General features: G+C 38.5%; 1 protein-coding gene across 1 annotated transcript in view; it reads left to right on the plus strand.

Moving 5' to 3' along the window:
* The window catches only part of LOC115432259 (high affinity cationic amino acid transporter 1-like), a 43,435-nt gene extending 25,458 nt beyond the window's left edge, over positions 1 to 17,977 (plus strand). The window contains exons 4-13 of the mRNA XM_030153156.1: positions 738 to 896; positions 997 to 1,168; positions 3,773 to 3,906; positions 5,213 to 5,435; positions 8,288 to 8,427; positions 9,106 to 9,208; positions 11,152 to 11,357; positions 11,467 to 11,618; positions 14,005 to 14,113; positions 16,070 to 17,977. Coding sequence (XP_030009016.1) covers positions 738 to 896; positions 997 to 1,168; positions 3,773 to 3,906; positions 5,213 to 5,435; positions 8,288 to 8,427; positions 9,106 to 9,208; positions 11,152 to 11,357; positions 11,467 to 11,618; positions 14,005 to 14,113; positions 16,070 to 16,245 — 1,574 coding nt within the window. The 3' untranslated portion in view covers positions 16,246 to 17,977. The remainder of the gene's footprint in view (positions 1 to 737; positions 897 to 996; positions 1,169 to 3,772; positions 3,907 to 5,212; positions 5,436 to 8,287; positions 8,428 to 9,105; positions 9,209 to 11,151; positions 11,358 to 11,466; positions 11,619 to 14,004; positions 14,114 to 16,069) is intronic.
* Positions 17,978 to 19,151: the final 1,174 nt, after the last annotated feature.

Raw genomic sequence — 19,151 nt, forward strand, 5'->3', positions numbered from 1 at the left:
TTGGGGACATAGGGGGGTGCCACCAGGTTCATGATACTGTTAGTAGGGCGTGGTTCAAAAAAAGTTGAGATACCCTGACTTAGGCCATTATTTTAAGAAAGTGACGATAAGCAAACAAAGGGGATCAGTGGTTGGTCAATAGGTTCAACCATTCACAGCTCATTCACAAAAATGTCGCCCTGGGATTAATATAGTATTCTGATTTAAGACAGTTAATGTGAAGAACCAGATTCACTGAGAAATATTCATTAGTTATTACTGAAGTCTTTAAAAAGAAAATTCATAGATTTCCTGCTCGGGGCTCAATTTTCACATAGATAATTGTGATTAAATATTTACTTTTCTGTTCATTAGAAATCCTTTTAATTATAGTCATATAGTACAACTAAAGCCTATTATTGAAGTTATTGATAATCACTGGTACCAATAGAAGTTACATTTCTCAGTATATAAAATGTAAATTCTCTACTCCTGCCATTAAACCCTAAATAAAGGGAGCATTGTTAGATGATATTCTACCAATGAAATACTGAAAAATGATGTAAAAATAGTGATGAAATGACATTTCTGTTAGTGTCATCCAGCTGTGTATGTAAGGAAATAGATGATAGTCACAACTGTGTAGAAAAACTGTGCTTAAATAAGTGATAATGTAATAAATGTGACCGGTCTAGCATGAAAAGTTGGCAACATTGGGTAGAATTAATCATCGTAGATCAATACTTTCTTTCACACAGGAACTTCAAGCGTGGCCCGAGCCTGGAGCGCAACCTTTGACGAGCTCATTGGAAGGCACATCGAGGAGTTCTGCAGACGGTACATGACCATGAACGCTCCGGGCGTCCTGGCAGAGTATCCAGACATATTTGCGGTCTTCATCATCCTCACTCTGACAGGTGACAGTCAGCGTTGACATATTTCTACCTCATCTTTCATGACCATATTTCCTTGTCCTGTCTTAAATTTCGTCTTCTACACTACCTTTTTGACTTGCAGGACTGCTCGCGTTCGGAGTGAAGGAGTCGGCCTTGGTAAATAAAGTATTCACCTGCATCAACGTACTAGTGCTGCTGTTCGTAGTCATCTCTGGCTTGGTGAAAGGAAACCTCAAAAACTGGAGGATCGACCCTGAAGAAATCCTCAACACTACCAACAGCTCTAGATTTAAGTAGGTGAAATGATGAGTTTATTCCAAAAATTAGTCTAAAGACAGGTTTGAGTAGTTATGGGAATCTTAGAACCAGTTCCCAGTAGCTCAATTCCTTGGAATCGTTAGTCTGCTAGCTTAGCGATTCCACTTATCAGTTCCATGATGTCATCACATTAAATGCATCACCTATCATTTCTGTATTTGGTTCAGAAACCTCTAAAGTATGGTTGTATTTCACCAGTAAAGACGACACTAGGGCCATTTGTAACCGTTCCAGCTTCCATTAGCACAAAGAAGGGAAATACCCCCAACATGCGGAAATATTTAACCACAGCATCCAATTAAACTGCACCAATGTAACATGTTTGATTGGCTGCTTAGCGAAGGGGGCGGTGACTGTGGAAGCAGAGTCTACAGAAAGGCCTCAAAGGTTGCAACTGCTAACATTAAACTCCTTCGGTTTTGATCGATACTGTTAATGTTAGCATCATTTCACTGTCAACCTGCTTTTACTATTGTTTATGAATAATCTCCATGCTCTATAATTACATTTAGATCAGTGTTTCTTAACCTTTTTTGAACAAACATCCACTAACTGCCTCCTGCCACCCCCATCCCTGAAAAAAAATTGTGGCCACGATGGACCTGTTCGCGGAGGACGTGGTGGATTGTTACTGTACTTTCTGGACTGTTGGCCGCACTTGACTATAAGCTGCACCCACCCCATCTCCAATGTCTCATCATCAATTCATTGATGCCAAGCTTACACACAGCAGCTCTATTTCCTTCTTCAACAGCTGGATCGATCATTAGCCTGGAAAACATAAATTTAGCTGCATCATTTTTGAACCGCAGGTTCACAGCGTGTGGAAAACGGTAGCGGCTTATAGACCAGAAATTACGGTATATAGCTCAGTAGGTAGAGTCCCCTTCACCTCATCATGGGCCACCTGGCACCCCCCAAACACAAATTTGAGATGGAGGGTACATGTTATTCTATAAATAAGGCGATGAACCTGTTTGCGGATGACATGGTGGGTTATATAACTCAGTAGTAGTAGTAGTAGTAGTAGTAGTAGTAGTAGTAGTGGTAGTGGTAGCAGCAGTAGTAGTAGTAGTAGTAGTAGTAGTAGTAGTAGTGGTAGTGGTAGCAGCAGTAGTAGTAGTAGTAGTAGTAGTAGTAGAGCTCCCCTCACCTCATCATTGGCCACCTAGCGCCCCCTGAAAACAAATTTGAGATGGGGGGGGGGGGGCATGTTATTCTATAAATAAGGCAACTGACCTGTTTGCAGAAGACGTGGTGGGTTATATAGCTCAGTAGTAGCAGTAGTAGTAGTAGTCGTAGCAGTAGTAGTAGTAGCAGTAGTAGTAGCAGTAATAGTAGTAGTAGTAGTTGTAGTAGTAGTAGTAGCAGTAGTAGTAGCAGTAGTAGTAGTAGTAGCAGTAGCAGCAGTAGCAGTAATAGTAGTAGTAGTAGTTGTAGTAGTAGCAGTAGTAGTAGCAGTAGTAGTAGTAGTAGTAGTAGCTGTAATAGTAGTAGTAGCTGAAGTAGTGGTAGTAGCAGTAGTAGTGGTAGTAGCAGTAGTAGTAGTAGTAGCTGTAGTAGTGGTAGTAGCAGTAGTAGTAGTAGTAGCAGTAGTAGTAGTAGTAGCAGCAATAGTAGTAGTAGTTGTAGTAGTAGTAGTAGCTGTAGTAGTAGCAGCAGTAGTAGTAGTAGTAGTAGCAGTAGCAGTAGTAGTAGTAGTAGCAGTAGTAGTAGTAGTAGTGGTTAAAGTAGTAGCAGTAGTACTAGTAGTAGTAGTAGTAGCAGCAGTAGTAGTAGTAGCAGTAGTAGTAGTAGTAGTAGTAGTAGTAGTAGTAGTAGCAGTAGCAGTAGTAGTAGCAGTAGTAGCAGCAATAGTAGTAGTAGTAGTAGTAGCAGTAGTAGTAGTAGCAGTAGTAGTAGCAGTAGCAGTAATAGTAGTAGTAGTAGTAGTAGTAGTAGTAGTAGTTGCAGCAGTAGTAGTAGTAGCAGTAGTAGGAGTAGCAATAGTAGTAGTAGTAGCTATAGTAGTAGTAGCAGTAGCAGTAGTAGTAGTAAAGCCCCCCTCACCTCATCATTGGCCAATTAGCATCCCCGAAAACAAATCTGCGACAGGGTGGGGACCTGTAAGACCGGGGTGGGGTGGGGGTATGTACATGATGGGTTCCTTACACTGTTGTAATATATAACAGTGACTATCAGCCCCCATTTGTGCCTGAGCGCCCCCTCTCAGCTTTCTCATTCCAAACACCTCCCAAAGATGTCCCAACGCCCCCCGGGGCACAGTACTACCCCCATTGAGAAACACTGATTTAGATGATGACGAGGCTCAGAGGCTGCAGCAGGTAGATGTAATACTCCTTCAACTACACCTTGATAACCTTTTATGAGTTTTGTTCAAATCAAATGCAAAATGTTAGTGCGTATTTGACATTTCAGAGTTAATGTAAATAAAGCAAGTTGTATTATTTTTGTCCTCTAATCCAATGAGAATCAGTAGGAAATTTAATCGTAGTCGCTACATTCCTGTCCATTTCCATCTTTAGACCTGACGTGGGTTTCTTAGCACATGCCAGTAAACTGTTGCCTTTCTCTTCCAGTACATCGGATGTTCTACCAACAGAAGAAAGTATCGGTGCAGGGGGTTTCATGCCTTTTGGGTGGACCGGAGTCCTGTCTGGTGCTGCTACTTGTTTTTATGCCTTTGTAGGATTTGACTGCATTGCAACTACAGGTGAGATGACTTTTACAACTTAACAATAGTTGCTTTTCCATTGGACATCTGCTCAAAACTTTACCGATATTTACTAAATGTCGAAAAAACAGAAGTGCGTAATGTCGGTTTTTCCATTAAATCACAAATGCAATGATTTGTTTATTTATTATCGCGAGATGACACGAGAAGTCATTCTATAAACATGGCGACGAACGTAATATGGTGTTGATTGACAGATATATTCATTATTATTATATATTATCCCTCTATTTCGTACTAAATTAAAAAATGACTGGGTTTCGTGGTGTGTCCACACATACCGCCACATATTTCTTCTTCTTCTTCGCTTGTTGTAACGTCCGTCAGCATCCGTTTTTTTAATTCACCTGACTTTAGTTGCAAAAAAAGGTCTTTCCATTGCAGTTTTGCGTGATATACCATTTGCGCTACGCCCGAAAAACCACCTCTTTCCAGCGCAAAAATTAGACTTTTGGCAAAATTGTCGTTTTTCCTTTAGGTACATTTTTATGCGCAAGTTATACAGGGTGACTCAAAAAAACGGGAACTTTTTAACATTCCAATAAAACCAAGAGTAATGGAAGAAAAATATTTTATTCATAGTAATTGAAACCTTAAAACTTGCCATTTAAGAAACAATGATGGAATTTTCATTTTTTAAAAATTACTTCCTGTAGATGGCGTCCTCCTGTACGAATGCATTCTTGAAATCTGCTGTTGAGATTCCTCATTGACCGCTGCAACATCTCAGCTGGGATTCTGCAAATTTCATCCTGAATTCTCTGTTTTAACTCATCCACAGTTCTTGGTCGAGTCGTGTACACTTTACTCTTGAGATAGCCCCACAAGAAAAAATCACAAACGGACAAATCTGGTGATCTAGGGGGCCAGGGAACGTTACCGAATCTTGAGATCACACGGTTACCGAACAATTCTCACACAGCCGCCAGTGGTTACTAAAATGGGGGTGTGTTTACTTACTCAAGGGCACTGTCTTGCAGTGCTGCCACTTGCTCATGTCTGCCAATACGCACTTCAAAAATTCCCGTTTTTTTGGGTCACCCTGTAATTTTAAAAAAAATGAAAATTCCATCATTGTTTCTTAAATGGCATGTTTTAAGGTTTCAATTACTATGAATAAAATATTTTTCTTCCATCACTCTTGGTTTTATCGGATTGTTAAAAAGTTCCCATTTTTTTGGGTAACCCTGTATTTGCGCATTTTGAGGGTCAATGGAAAAGTGACTAATCTGTACATAACTTCAAAAACAACACAAATAGCACATGTGAAGCGTTTCCTTTGTAGGAGAGGAAGTGAAGAATCCCCAGAGGGCCATTCCTATCGGTATTGTAGCCTCGCTCCTCATCTGCTTTGTGGCGTACTTCGGTGTGTCCGCCGCCCTCACTGTGATGATGCCGTACTACATGTTGGACAAGAACAGCCCACTACCAGTGGCCTTTAAGTATGTGGGCTGGGAGGGAGCCACTTATGCTGTGGCCATTGGCTCATTATGTGCCTTGTCGACCAGGTAAGAGGCTCTTCTTTTAGACTTGTAATTGGAATATATTAGTAATACACAGGGTGGGGAAGCAAAATTTACAATATTTTGAGGCAGGGATTGAAAGACAGTGTATGACCACTTAGTTTACTGAAAGTCATGAGAATTTATTTGCCACAAGAAAATTGACATAATAGAAAATGTTTTTATTCTATGTGTCCTCCTTCTTTCTCAATAACTGCCTTCACACACTTCCTGAAACTTGCGCAAGTGTTCCTCAAATATTGGGGTGACAACTTCTCCCATTCTTCTTTAATAGTATCTTCCAGACTTTCTCGTAATAGTTTTGCTCATAGTCATTCTCTTCTTTCCATTATAAACAGTCTTTATGGACACTCCAACTATTTTCGAAATCTCCTTTGGTGTGACGAGTGCATTCAGCAAATCACACACTCTTTGACGTTTGCTTTCCTGATTACTCATATGGGCAAAAGTTTCTGAAAAGGTATGGATAATAGTGTTAGGTATGATTATGACATCAATATATGTTTGGTTTCAAAACAATTGACGTAGTGCCTGCTGAGAAAAAAACAACTAAATGTTCATTGTAAATTTTGCTTCCCCACCCTGTACTGTACACCAAAGCCATATTAGTACATGTTATGCATATTTCTTTACAACCCTTTTCAAAATTCTGCAAAACGTATGTATTTTGACACAACATATATAACTATCAACTGAATATTTTGTACTTAGACATGCTTATGGGACTAGTTTTGCCATTAAATGATGTTATATGTGTAATTTTGCATGTGTTTTATGTTGTTTTGGAACATACATAAACAAACTAGAAGGGCACTGAGAAATCATACCTCTGCCAAGGATGCACACTTCTGTAATTCAATCAAAGTTTCAATTTTACAACTGTGGATAACATGTAAAAAATAAAGTCCAGTGCTTTTCTGAATCTCCTCCAAAATTTAAGACATGCATTAGCTCATACCCTACCCTTGTGTCAAGTTTCATGAAAATTGAAGCAGTAGTTTTGCACTGGGCAACAAAAATTAAACTATAAAGACCTTGGCGGAGGTAACAGTAGTTTTTTTTATATTTATGTCTTGAGGAAACTTGGCACATTTGTTTGTACTTTATACTTGTATAGATAACTAGAACCTTTACTACTAGATTTGACCATGTAGAATTCATGAAGTAAATATAGGGCTGGGTAATAAAAGTAGTGACAATAAGCTTTGGACATTTTTAACCAGTAATAAATAGATCCAACAGTTTTTAGTATCACACACAACAATAAATATGAAGTCTAGGGAGATTTTCCGATTGGCGAGTAAACCTTCAAATGGTTGTTTGGTCTTTACTCCATTTTAATCTCATTTACAGAAGTTCTTGCAGTGTTTGTCAAAGTTTGAAGCACATCCTGAGCTTTCCGACACTATATAATACTTTACGGCAGCTATATGGGACTGTATTACAAGTAGAACGGAACTGTTTCAAAGACTTCCATACAAGCTAAAAAAAACACCTGGAAATACCAAAAAATATGAGGCCATAATATAGATACTGAATGTTCAAGACCAAAAAGCATGTTTGAGCAGATGTAAAATAGTTGAAAGGTTATTTTTGCAATCTCAAAAAGTTTCGTTCTGGACATTTACAGTTTTTTCTGATAATCAATATGCTAAAAACTTTAAGTCGTTTTTTTTTCTTTTTTACTAAAACACACTGTTTGAAGCATTTATTATTCATAATAATGATGATTAATGGCCAGATATTGAAAATTAAGTTCTTCCTGAAAACAAAGGTGCAAAAGAATTGGCAAAAAAAGTCATTTTCTGACACTTTTATTGCAAAGAAAACATGAAGACACCTAGGCAGCCTCTTATAATGGCAGTCTTAAAATGGTTAATATTCTAAAGTTTAGCCAATGAATACCTCTTTCTTCAGCTTCAGGTATTATCAGGATACACTTCCAACTGACAGCATTATCAACTAGAAAAGCACTCGGAGAGCGCAGACCTCCGCCAAGCGCAAAAATTCCCCACATAATCGGTGATACAAATCCTACTTTTATTTTTTTAAATAAAATCCGCCTTCTGGATCAGATCTGGATCAGCCTTTGAAATGTGATAGAGGATCCCATTGTCAATTCCTGAGTTAAATTTCATGAGTTTTGGTCAATAATTAAGCGAGATATTGGGAAACGAAAATTTTGGCCCCATTTACCACAATGTTAACGAAAATTTCAAAGTGATCCAGAATCCAGGATTTCTTCCGGATCACCCCCAAAAGTTAATCATTTCTTCCTTATCCCATTTCCAACAAACCCTGAAAATTTCATCCAAATCTGTCCATAACTTTTTGAGTTATGTTGCACACTAACGAACAGACAGACAAACAAACTCTGGCAAAAACATAACCTCCTTGGCGGAGGTAAATATCAGGATGTGTGTAGATATGTATCAAAATGGGAGGTATTTCATCCTATTTTTACCTCCGCCAAGGAGGTTATGTTTTTGCCAGGGTTTGTTTGTTTGTCTGTTTGTTTGTTTCTTTGTTTGTTTGTTTGTCTGTCCGATAGTGTGCAACATAACTCAAAAAGTTATGGACAGATTTGGATGAAATTTTCAGGGTTTGTTGGAAATTGGATAAGGAAGAAATGATTAAATTTTGGTGGTGATCGGGGGGGGGGGGGGGGGGCACTGATCAGCCTTGGCGGAGGTCTGCGCTCTCCGAGTGCTTCTAGTTGCCATATTGCCCAGCCCTATGTAAATCCAGGTAAAGTGTATGAAATTACAAATAAATGGAATATTTAACTGTGTGTATTCACTTGCACGGCATGTTGTTTCTCTCTCTCCCTTTAATAGCTTACTAGGCTCAATGTTCCCAATGCCCAGAGTGATCTGGGCCATGGCAGAAGATGGTCTGCTCTTCAAGTGTTTGTCTAAAATCAGCCCGCGAACCAAAACCCCTCTAACAGCTACAGTAACATCAGGTGTTGTGGCAGGTGAGGTCACTACCTAAACCTACTAACTTAGTGGGGTTCCTGTGAACTTCCCATCACTCCTCCTGGTACACACAGCCTCAGCATAAGCCCAAAACTAAAGCCAACAACAGCACTGCCAACTCCTGATTTTCCAGCAGTTATCGCCGTGCATCTTTGTACGTGACGCCGCATAAGTACAGCGTCCAATGAGGCTGATAATGGCAGCACCGAGGCTTTGTGTTCAACCAGAGGTCACAAAGTATGATTAAAGTTGTAAATCTTTGCCTCCTCCTGCTCCTTCCTCCCTCCCTCCATCTTTGGCGTATAGCCTCCTTGGCTCCATGTTTCCTCTGCCACGTATTATCTATGCTATGGCTCGGGACGGTCTGCTCTTCTCGTTTCTGGCTCGTGTCAGCGAGAGGAAGACGCCCATCATCTCTACCTTGGTGGCAGGGCTTATGTCCGGTAGGTAGCTGAGATGAGGCTAAAGGCAACAGTGCCCCCCTGTGGAAGGAGGATGGTAGAAATAGCTCTGTGTTCATCTGTGTTAACATAGCAAAAACATGGAGCTGTGTTGTAGTAATAAATTACAGCTGTGTAATTATAAATAGGGTTACTCATATGTGCTTTGGAATGTTTTTAGATGTGCTTCGTGTGTATTTTTAACCCGTTAATGTTGGGTATTTGTGTTTTGTGCAGCGGTGATGGCCTTCCTGTTTGACCTGAAGGACCTGGTTGACCTCATGTCCATTGGTACTTTGCTGGCATATACACTGGTGGCTGCATGTGTCCTCGTCCTCAGGTACATTTAACATCTCTCAGCTCCTATTGTACTGTGTTTACAGCGGAAACATCTCCACAGCTCTCTACAACCTGTTTTAGTTCCTGCTTAACTTGTTGCATCTATAACTAGTTACGTCATGACATTTGCACATATAAGGTCAAGACTTCTGACGAACATTTCTCAGAGTACGACATAATTGTTTATCAGCAGCAGTCGTAAAAACTGAAATATGTCCAAACTTTGAGCTGATTACCTAAAATGTTCAGTTGTTGGTTGTGTTAATGAACACAAGTGGTTGAACAGGACAGAAAGCATGGTCATCAACCTGGAGGGGGTGGGGCGTGAAGTGGCTCATTTACATTTAAAGGGTTAGCACTCACAATGACCTTTCTGGTGTCATTACTCAGAAATAGGGTTGAAGATGGACCTGTGGAGTTGAATTAATGAAGAATTCAGACCCAAGCAGAGCATTTACAGTTTATGTAGACCACAGGGAAATGATTTAAAATGCATAATTCCATTTAAAAAAAAGCAAAATATCACTCCTTTAAGTTGAGACTTCAAATTTCCCACATTTATACACAAATGTGAAAATGAATTATTTGTCTTGATATGTCAGTCCTGCAATCAGAGGATTAAGTGGTTAGTGAGTGTGAATTAAAAAAAAGTTAGAGAAACTAAAATCAAAGAAAAAGCACTAATGCACTCATCAAACTAAAACTAAAGTGAAATCAAAAAACTAAACTCTAAGACTCAAAAAATAAAAACCAATGAAATCGAGTGGATTTCTACAATCCATTTTAATTCCTGCTTAATTTGTTACGTCTGTAACTAGTTACGTCACAACATTTACACATATAACAGTGTTTTTCAACCTTGGGGTCGGGACCCCACATGGGGTCGCCTGGAATTCAAATGGGGTTGCCTGAAATTTCTAGTAATTGATAAAAAATGAAGAAAAACTTACTAGTAAAAATTATATGGTGAGTTCAGAGAGACAATCCCAATCCATAATAAACATGACAAACTGTGAAGCTGAAACTGAAGCACTGTGGTACTGTTTATATTTCAAATGTTAATTGTGGTCAGTTTCCGATGCTGCAGCTCTTTCATAATTCATAGTTTCAATTCTTGTTTGTTCAGTATTAATTGTCAGCCTTCTAAATCCAAGCTGGACTGGCTGTACATATCCTGACCAAGGAAAATAAAATTCTCACTTTGTGCAGTAATCTACACCTGGCTTTTCTCCCTCTGTCCACAGTAATATACATTATATAGCCTAAATGTCATTGGAAAATTAACGTTTATTTGCAGCATAGTATAGCAAACTATTACATAATCAAAAACAAATTAATTTTAGCAAAAAAAATGTTACCATTTTGGGTTCACCAGAAATTTGTGATATTAAAATGGGGTCACGAGCCAAAAAAAGTTGGGAACCACTGACATATAAGGTCAAGAGTTCTGACGGACATCTCTCCGAGTACAACATAATTGTTTATCAGCAGCAGCGGTTGTAGTAAAAACTGAAAATATGTCCGAACTGCAATCCGATTACCTAAAATGTTCAGTTGTTGGTTGAATGGGACAGAGTAGCACAGCCAACAACCTGGAGGGGGTGGGGCATTTAAAGGGCCAGCACTCAAAACGACCTTTCTGGTGTCATTACTCAGAAATAGTTTTAAAGATGGACCTGTGGGGTTGAATTAATTAAGAATTCAGACCCAAGCAGAGTATTTACAGATTATGTAGACCACAGGGAAATGATTTAAAGTGCATAATTCCATTTTTTAAAAAAGCAAAATATCACTCCTTTAAATTTAACTTGTGGGAATCCTGTTTTCTTCCTATATGACCTGACATATTAACTGTAATTTTAATAAAAGACTTTTGCAAAAACCCTTATTATTTGTCATCTGCTGCACTCTTGTGTTTAATAACTCCTGTTTTTCTGTCTGCAGGTATCAGCCTGAACAGCTCAGCTCCACCTACGAAATGGCCAACACTCAGGATGAAGCTGAAATGTCTGAGTTATACAATGAAGGTAACAGCGACATCCTACCGCAGCCCGATGATAAGTTCACCCTCAAGAACCTCCTGTCGCCTTCAAACACGGAGCCGTCCCCTCTGTCGGGCTTTGCTGTCAACATTTGCACCAGTATCCTCGGTGAGACTCAAACACAGCGAGAACAACCTGAATGCAAGTCCCTGCATCGCTGACCTGGTTACTGATACGTCTTTTTGTTCTTTGTTCGCTGTCTTGCTTTCCCCTCCAGGCATTTTGGTGTGTGTCTTCAGCGTTGTGGCAGTTCAAGGCGGCCTCGCGCCCTGGTCACTGGGTGTCATCTGTGTTATTATCGTGATCTGTAGCATTCTCACATTTGTTGTTTGGAGGCAACCAGAGAGCAAGGCCAAGCTGGCTTTCAAGGTAAAATATTACTTCAAACTCAAATGTCATATTTTTGATGAGGATCTTTATTTCAAACACAAGAAAGAACAAAATCAGCAAGGTAAACAAAAAGAAAAGAAAAAAAAAAACCACAGATTTAAACAGAACACTCCAGAATACAGAAAGCAACAAGGAAAAACCAAACAAAAAATGTCAGACAAAATGCACAATTATTGTTGTCATGAGTGTGTGTAACCACCTGGATATTAGATTACAACTTCCTGCTTCATGATTTAGTTACTAAGTTCGGAACATAATAGTGCTGATGACTTCCTGATGATCCTTCTTAATGTCATTGTGTCGACAGCCATGCACACCCGAAGCCATAATAGAAGAGATAATGCTGATACGCCTTAAAGGCAGACAATACATGTTCTTTTAGAAAAGAAGTAAAGTTATGTCTGTTTTCATGAGATCATTTAACTCGGATATCAGCTTAGATTTGGGGTATTTTATGGTTTTTAATGTTGTGTCTTGCTCTTAATATGATAAAGATGATGTGGAGGTTTTACTGTTGATAGATATGTGTTTCAATAACAGGGACATTTTAATTTATTCTAGAAATTCGTGACCACTGGCATTCTTCATTTAAATAAATGCAACATTTTCCAGCTTAAAGGGGTCATATTTTTGCTAAACCCACTTTTATTAGTCTCTGGTTCATTTATTTGTGTATTTGGACCCTAATAGTTCTAAAAGTTTGAATTTGAACCCTCCAGGTGCTGCAAAGCTATCTTTATATTCATTCGAGCAAAAATCGAATGGATTTCTACAGCCTGTTTTAATTCCTGCTTAATTTGTTAAGTTTTATAACTAGTTACGTTACGACATTTGCACATATAAGGTCAAGACTTCCGATGAAAATTTCTCAGAGTACGACATAATTGTTTATCAGCATAACGTGGTATCATGAATTGTGTGCAGATAACACACCTCTTTTAATTGGTGTGTTATCTTTGTGCATTATAAGGTTTCAGCATGTATATTTATGCCGCGTAAAATAGCAAGCTAGTAACGTGATTAGTGGCTAACGTGATTAGCAGTTAGGTTTAGGGTTAGCGATTAGCAGCTAGCGTGATTAGCGGTTAAGTTTAGGTTTAGGGTTAGCGATTAGCACGATTAGCAATTAGCAGCAAGCACAATTAGCGTGATTAGTGGCTAGCGCATTGCCACGCCATCAAATGGTGTTAAATAACACGCGAAAGGATGAAAATGCGTACATATAGCACGCTAAATGCAATAAACTGGCGTCACATACAACGCAATTGCATGAGATCAGTCTGATCAGCAGCAGCGGTTGTAGTCCATGCTGAAAATATGTCTGAACTTCAAGCCGATTACCTAAAATCTTCAGTTATTGGTTGTATTAACGAACACAAGTGGCTGAACAGGACAGAAAGCACAGTTAACAACCTGGACGGGGTGGGGTGTGAAGTGGCTCATTTGCATTTAAAGGGCCAGCGCTAAAAACTACCTTTCTGGTGTCATTACTCAGAAATAGGGTTGAAGATGGACCTGTGGAGTTGAATTAATGGAGAATTCAGACCCAAGCAGAGCATTTACAGTTTATGTAGACCACAGGGAAATGTTTTAAAATGCATAATTCCATTTAAAAAACTAAATATCACTCCTTTAAAACAATGCATAGACATTTACTTTGCTTTAAATGATACCATACTGATATCTTCAGATTACACTGGTCTACAAGTAAAATGCTTCCAGAATAGAAGTAGCTAAACTTTACCAAATTTGAGCCACTAATAAAGAAAAATTAAGTCAAAAGTACTAGTTGGTTGTAGTTTCTAAGATACAGTTTTGGGCCAAAATGCGAAATTCTGAGAATTAATGAGAGAATGGGTTTTACTCAAAAGAAATGTTTGTCTCATAATATGCTTGACATGTCATAAGGAAGCTAACGTCCGAAAATTCTCACATAGGTTCAGTATTAGTCTTTATGTACAAACAAACATGCATTCAGCTTTAATACTCGATTTGAAAACACATATGAGCAGATTTTCTACTGCCCACAAAAAATAAATAAATAAAAACATAATGAGTAGCAGCAGAACTCACCTGTACGGTGCGAAAAGATAGTTGTGGAATTTCAGTCCATTGATGCTGAAAAACTATTGCACCCTGCAGCTTTAAATAGATGCAGGATAATAGCAAATACCTGATTGCAAAAACCTCAGCAGGAAACCAAAAACATTAGACGAACACGCAGAAGAACAGAAGAAATACAAAAATAATACATAAAATGCATGAGCATAAACATCCAGAGCTCCTCCAAACCAAATTAGTCCATCCTGATGCAGAAGACTGTGATTTATTTATTCAATAAAAACCCACTTTTTTTTCCTTCCAGGTTCCTCTGCTGCCCTTCATCCCTGTCATCAGTATGTTCATCAACGTCTACCTGATGATGCAGCTGGACAGAGGAACATGGATGCGCTTTGCTATCTGGATGGCTTTGGGTAATTCACATTATTTAACCAGTAGTGTTGTACAAGTTACTTCCAAACTGTAATACATTACAGTTACTTGTTGCTGTTATTTAAAGGGGTCATATTTTGCTAAATCCACTTCTATTAGTCTTTGGTTCATTTATTTGTGTATTTGGACCCTAATAGTTCCACAAGTTTGAATTTGAACCCTCCAGGTGCTGCAAAGCTATCTTTATATTCATTCCGGCAAAAATCCAGTGGATTTCTACAACCTGTTTCAATTCCTGCTTAATTTGTTACGTTTTAGAACTAGTTACATTTGCACATATAAGGTCAAGACTTCTGACGAACATTTCTCTAAGTACGACAATTATTTGTCAGCAGCAGCAGTTGTGAAAACTGAAAATATGTCCAAACTTTGAGCCGATTACCTAAAATGTTCAGTTGTTGGTTGTATTAATGAACTCAAAATGACCTTTCTGGTGTCATTACTCAGAAATAGGGTTGAAGATGGACCTGTGGAGTTGAATTAATGAAGAATTCAGACCCAAGCAGAGCATGTACAGTTTATGTAGACCACAGGGAAATGTTTAAAATGCATAATTCCATTTTTTAAAAGAAGCAAAATATCAATTTATCACTTTAAAAGTAGTTTTTTTACCTTACAATATTACTGCCACAGAATTGTAATGTATTACATGACTCCTGTATTACTTTGGAGTTACATACAGACTCTAATCATAAATAGGCGCAGTAGAAACCCCCCCATCCATAACAAATAATGCAAACATCTGTGCCTTGAAGTACATGTGGACGAATAGCTCAGTAAGTAACGCTATAGTCTACGATGTTCGAATCCCAGCAGGAACGCTTGCATTTTTTCCAACATTTTACATGTTCAAACAGGGTGCGGCACCGAGGACACCGATAGATAAATCTGCAGTCACTAAAGAATTCTAACTATTCATAGAAACGTTAGCTTACCTTGTCATTGCTGATCACAGGGATCATGGTAACTAGCTAACATGCTAACTAGCTTCTGTAAAGCAGGGTTAGGGTTAGTAATGAGCGTACGTCCATGTGGACAATGGACTGTCTTCTGCCGTCTACACCCATCACTGATCATCAACAGGAAATAAAACTTTACTGACACATTTTTGATTCTTTAAGTCTTCATTGGGCAAGTGACTATTTTTGGTAATTTCTACATGCATTACAAGACAGTGACGGCAACAGTTCCAGTGAGGCCAGTGAGTCACCAATCTCAGGTCCAATGTGTTCTACAGGGTCTGTAAGGTCCACCTCTGCATGAACAGTGAGTGGACCTGCTTTGTTAGGTACCATGAAGTCATGGTACTAATGGAAGGAATGATGTTCAAAGGGAGAACGTGGATGTGGACAGGGGTCTGGATCAGCACTGATGTTGTTGTGATGTTCTAAAAGTGATGTTCTAATGTTCTAAAATACATGTTCCTTTCACCTTACATGTGTTTTTACTGTGTATTTTTTATATAAATCTTGGATTTTTAATTTTTTTTGCCACTTACAAGGAACCAAATATGGTAACTTCATTGACCTTGATTTTCTACATGACATTAAAAATTTTTTAATAATTTCACAAAAGCAATACATTCTTACAGGTTGAAATTTTTGAATTTCAGAGTATTTCTATGAGTGCCTTTAAAGGGTTAAGGTCTCACGGTCTTGCTGTTTTATTTTGTTTTGTTTTTTTTTTTTCATTTGAGCAAATAAATTATGAGCACTTTTCGTGTGTTGTAACTCAAGCGCTATTGAACATGTACCGTGTAAAATATTACTGAAAACTGATTAATAATGCCTTACACTACTGCATTACAGCAAAAAGTAATCCATTACTTTTGTAACACGTTACTCCCAACATTTTTCACTAGCCATACCAGATATTATTTTTACTTATGTGTGGGGTAAATGAGTTTGTTCTCATGTGTATGTCTTTGCCCTTTGTAGGTTTCCTCATCTACTTTGGATATGGTATTCGTAACAGTGCAGAGGCAGTACTGACCACATCCGACGTCTGCAGGATAAAAGGAGAACCCATGACACGGGAAAAAGAAGCTTTCCTCCACAACACGAACAACGCCGTGGGAGATGACGAAGATGAGGAGGAGGAGGGGGATTCATAAGGAGGAGGTTTATTTTGTCCAGTCTGTCCTTCTGTTCTACATATCTGACGTGCAGATCCAATAAATTCTCCACGATAGTTTTAATGCACGGAGCGTATGGAGGTTTTAGTAGCATCCAATCCGAGCTGAGTCATCAACTCAGTTTTTACCAAAAGATTTTTAACTCTTTAGTCGATCTGAAACTCAAAAAAGAGACAAAGAATCTTGTTACAAACAGTTTTTTTGCACTGTGATTTTACCTGTTTTTACTAAACGCCACAAATTTTATTGATAAGAATGAGAGAAAAATATGAAATTCTATTTATTATTTTATCTTTATTTGGTTTCCTTAACTAAACTGATGAGATGTATTTTTAAGGAGGTGGTGTGTTGTGCTTGGAGGCATCTGTTGACATTAGCTGACCTTAGCATACATAGGCTAACAGTAGCTAGCGCTGCTCATTTGCTGCTGTAAAGGAGCATGCAGAAGCATTATAACAGAAAATCCAACCATAATCATCTGTATTTCCTGCCCAGACAAAAAGTCACACATACTTTTCTTTTTTTCTTTTGTTCAGACAAGGTATAGTTTTTAGATGTTACCTTGTCTGAACAAAAAAAAGCAAAGTATAATAACATTAACAGAAGACAAAATGAACGTCTTTAGCTTTAAAAAGTCACATATGTAATATTTCTTTGGTGTAGCTTTATCTTTATCTTACAGGACACATTAATCATGAAATCCCTTATGTCGCACATTCGTAAACCAGTATCACGAAGAATACCACATTTGTTTTCAACCATAGTTCCATAATTTTCCATCCATTCATAATTTTGGCCAAGCTATTACCATAATGATGGAGAGTTTGACCAGTGAAGTCGCCTGAAGTCTTCTCCATCACATTAAACAGATACTCAGTAGGGTTCAGGTCTGGCCAGGTCATGTGTCCCATGTTCCTGAACCACTTTTCCGCAATCTGATCCTGATGAATCCTGGTGTTGCAGTCTTGGAACATGCCAGTGTCATCAGCAAAGAAAGAAATAACCTGTTCATTCAGTATATTCAGTCAGCTGACTTCATTTTAAAGTGAAGACGCACCAACCTGATTTTCGGCAGTGGAAGGTCGTCGGGCAGTTGGTATGTTCTGTGCGACTGGCCGCTGTTAATGCCATCGCCATTCATTTCAGCCGATTCAACATATGTTATCGGCCACTACCCGTCGTTCAGTCGGACCAATCTGATTGGTGGAGGGATAGCCCTTGAATAGTGAATCAGTGAGCAAGAAGTTTCCATGTGAATACATCTATGCCCAGGTACTTCACACTGTTATTGTCTTCTATAATAGGCTCGTATCGTATCTGAATGAGTGCCAGTCAGTGTTGACTAGACTTCAATCATTCCATGAAGTGAACACTGTTAGCATTGTTAGCATAGTGTGATTTCTCCTTAGTTTTTGCCTGCGACATCTTTCTTCTTCCACAAAAAGAAACCCGGCAGCTGACAACGCCAGTATCCTCTTGTTACTAGCTATCCGTTCAACGAGTACAACAACAACAACCCTTCTGGACTACTCAACACTCTGCTAACAATGACTGACGACAGTGAGCTCTATGTTTTGGTCTCGAGAGTAGGGGTGTCTAATGGCAAGAAGCTGGCGATATGATACAAATAACACTACTAGGATCACGATCCGATATATCATTATATATCATGATACTGTTAAAAAGGCAATTTTTTTGTTTCTTTTTTTTAAAGGATTATTTCCTTGAAGAATTGAATTACACCAGAAATATGCACAAATACTAAACACATTTTTATTTGATCAGAACAGGATCTAATATTATATCACAAAATGTTCCTGTGTTAAAACTTAAATTATGTTTTACAGACATTACAGTTTAATTTCTTGTTCAAAAGTTCATATTCTACTAGTTCAGAACTAACATCATAAGATTATTTTTGTGCAATCCCAACGAAGGAACTAATATTATTTAATAAAAGAGTGTTAAATAATAAATAAAATGTAAACAAAAAAGAAAAATGAAGCTCCACAATATCTGCATTTTAAAAACTACCTAAAAATGTCGATACAGTACTTTTTAGTATCGATACAGTATTGTGAAATGGAATATCGCGATATATTGCAGAACCCATATTGTCTTACACCCATACTAGAGAGAAGTTCGGTCATTTCCAGTTTTACGTCTCACAGAAGCGCAGAACGTACGCTCAAGTCGGTAGTCGATTTCATGCGTTCTTCACCCTTCTTTTTCGGGCTACCTTTTCTGGCGATGATCGGCAGTCGGGTTGGTGTGTCTTCGCCCTTATGGACACAACATTGCTGAACTTAGACCTGACCAACTGAATCAAACCCAGATTATAACACTGCCCCCACAGGCTTGTACTTGTAGGCGCTAGGCATGATGGGTAATCACGTCATCCGCCTTTTATCTCACCCTCATGGACTTTCACTCTGGATCAAGATCAGTTTGGACTCATCAGACCACATAACCTTTTTCCATTGAAACATAGTCCATTCTTTATTCTTTATACAAACTGGTAGTTGTTTCAGAAATGAGGAGCTACTCACTGCATTAGCTAAAGAGTTAAATAAGCTGTTACAGTAGAAACATATTAATCACTGCAGTAATTATCCAATAGAAGGTTCTTACTTGTTTGCTTAGTTAAATCTAGGCCAGGCTGTGTAGAAACCACTTTATTGTAGCTGCATCTGAGACTGTTTTTAGCACATTATGGAGTTAGCTAACGTCGATAAACGACCCACTGTCAGCACAAAACACGCTCCCAACACAAATCTTCCACAGCGGACCTTTAAGTGGTTAAATGTTAGCTTTTTACAGAAAAGGCATTAGGAATGATCCGGCACATTTTCTGTCTGCAGGTGCTTTTTTTTTTCGCAGATATC

Source organism: Sphaeramia orbicularis, chromosome 13 (genome assembly GCF_902148855.1).
Source record: "Sphaeramia orbicularis chromosome 13, fSphaOr1.1, whole genome shotgun sequence".
Lineage (NCBI taxonomy): Eukaryota > Metazoa > Chordata > Actinopteri > Kurtiformes > Apogonidae > Sphaeramia > Sphaeramia orbicularis.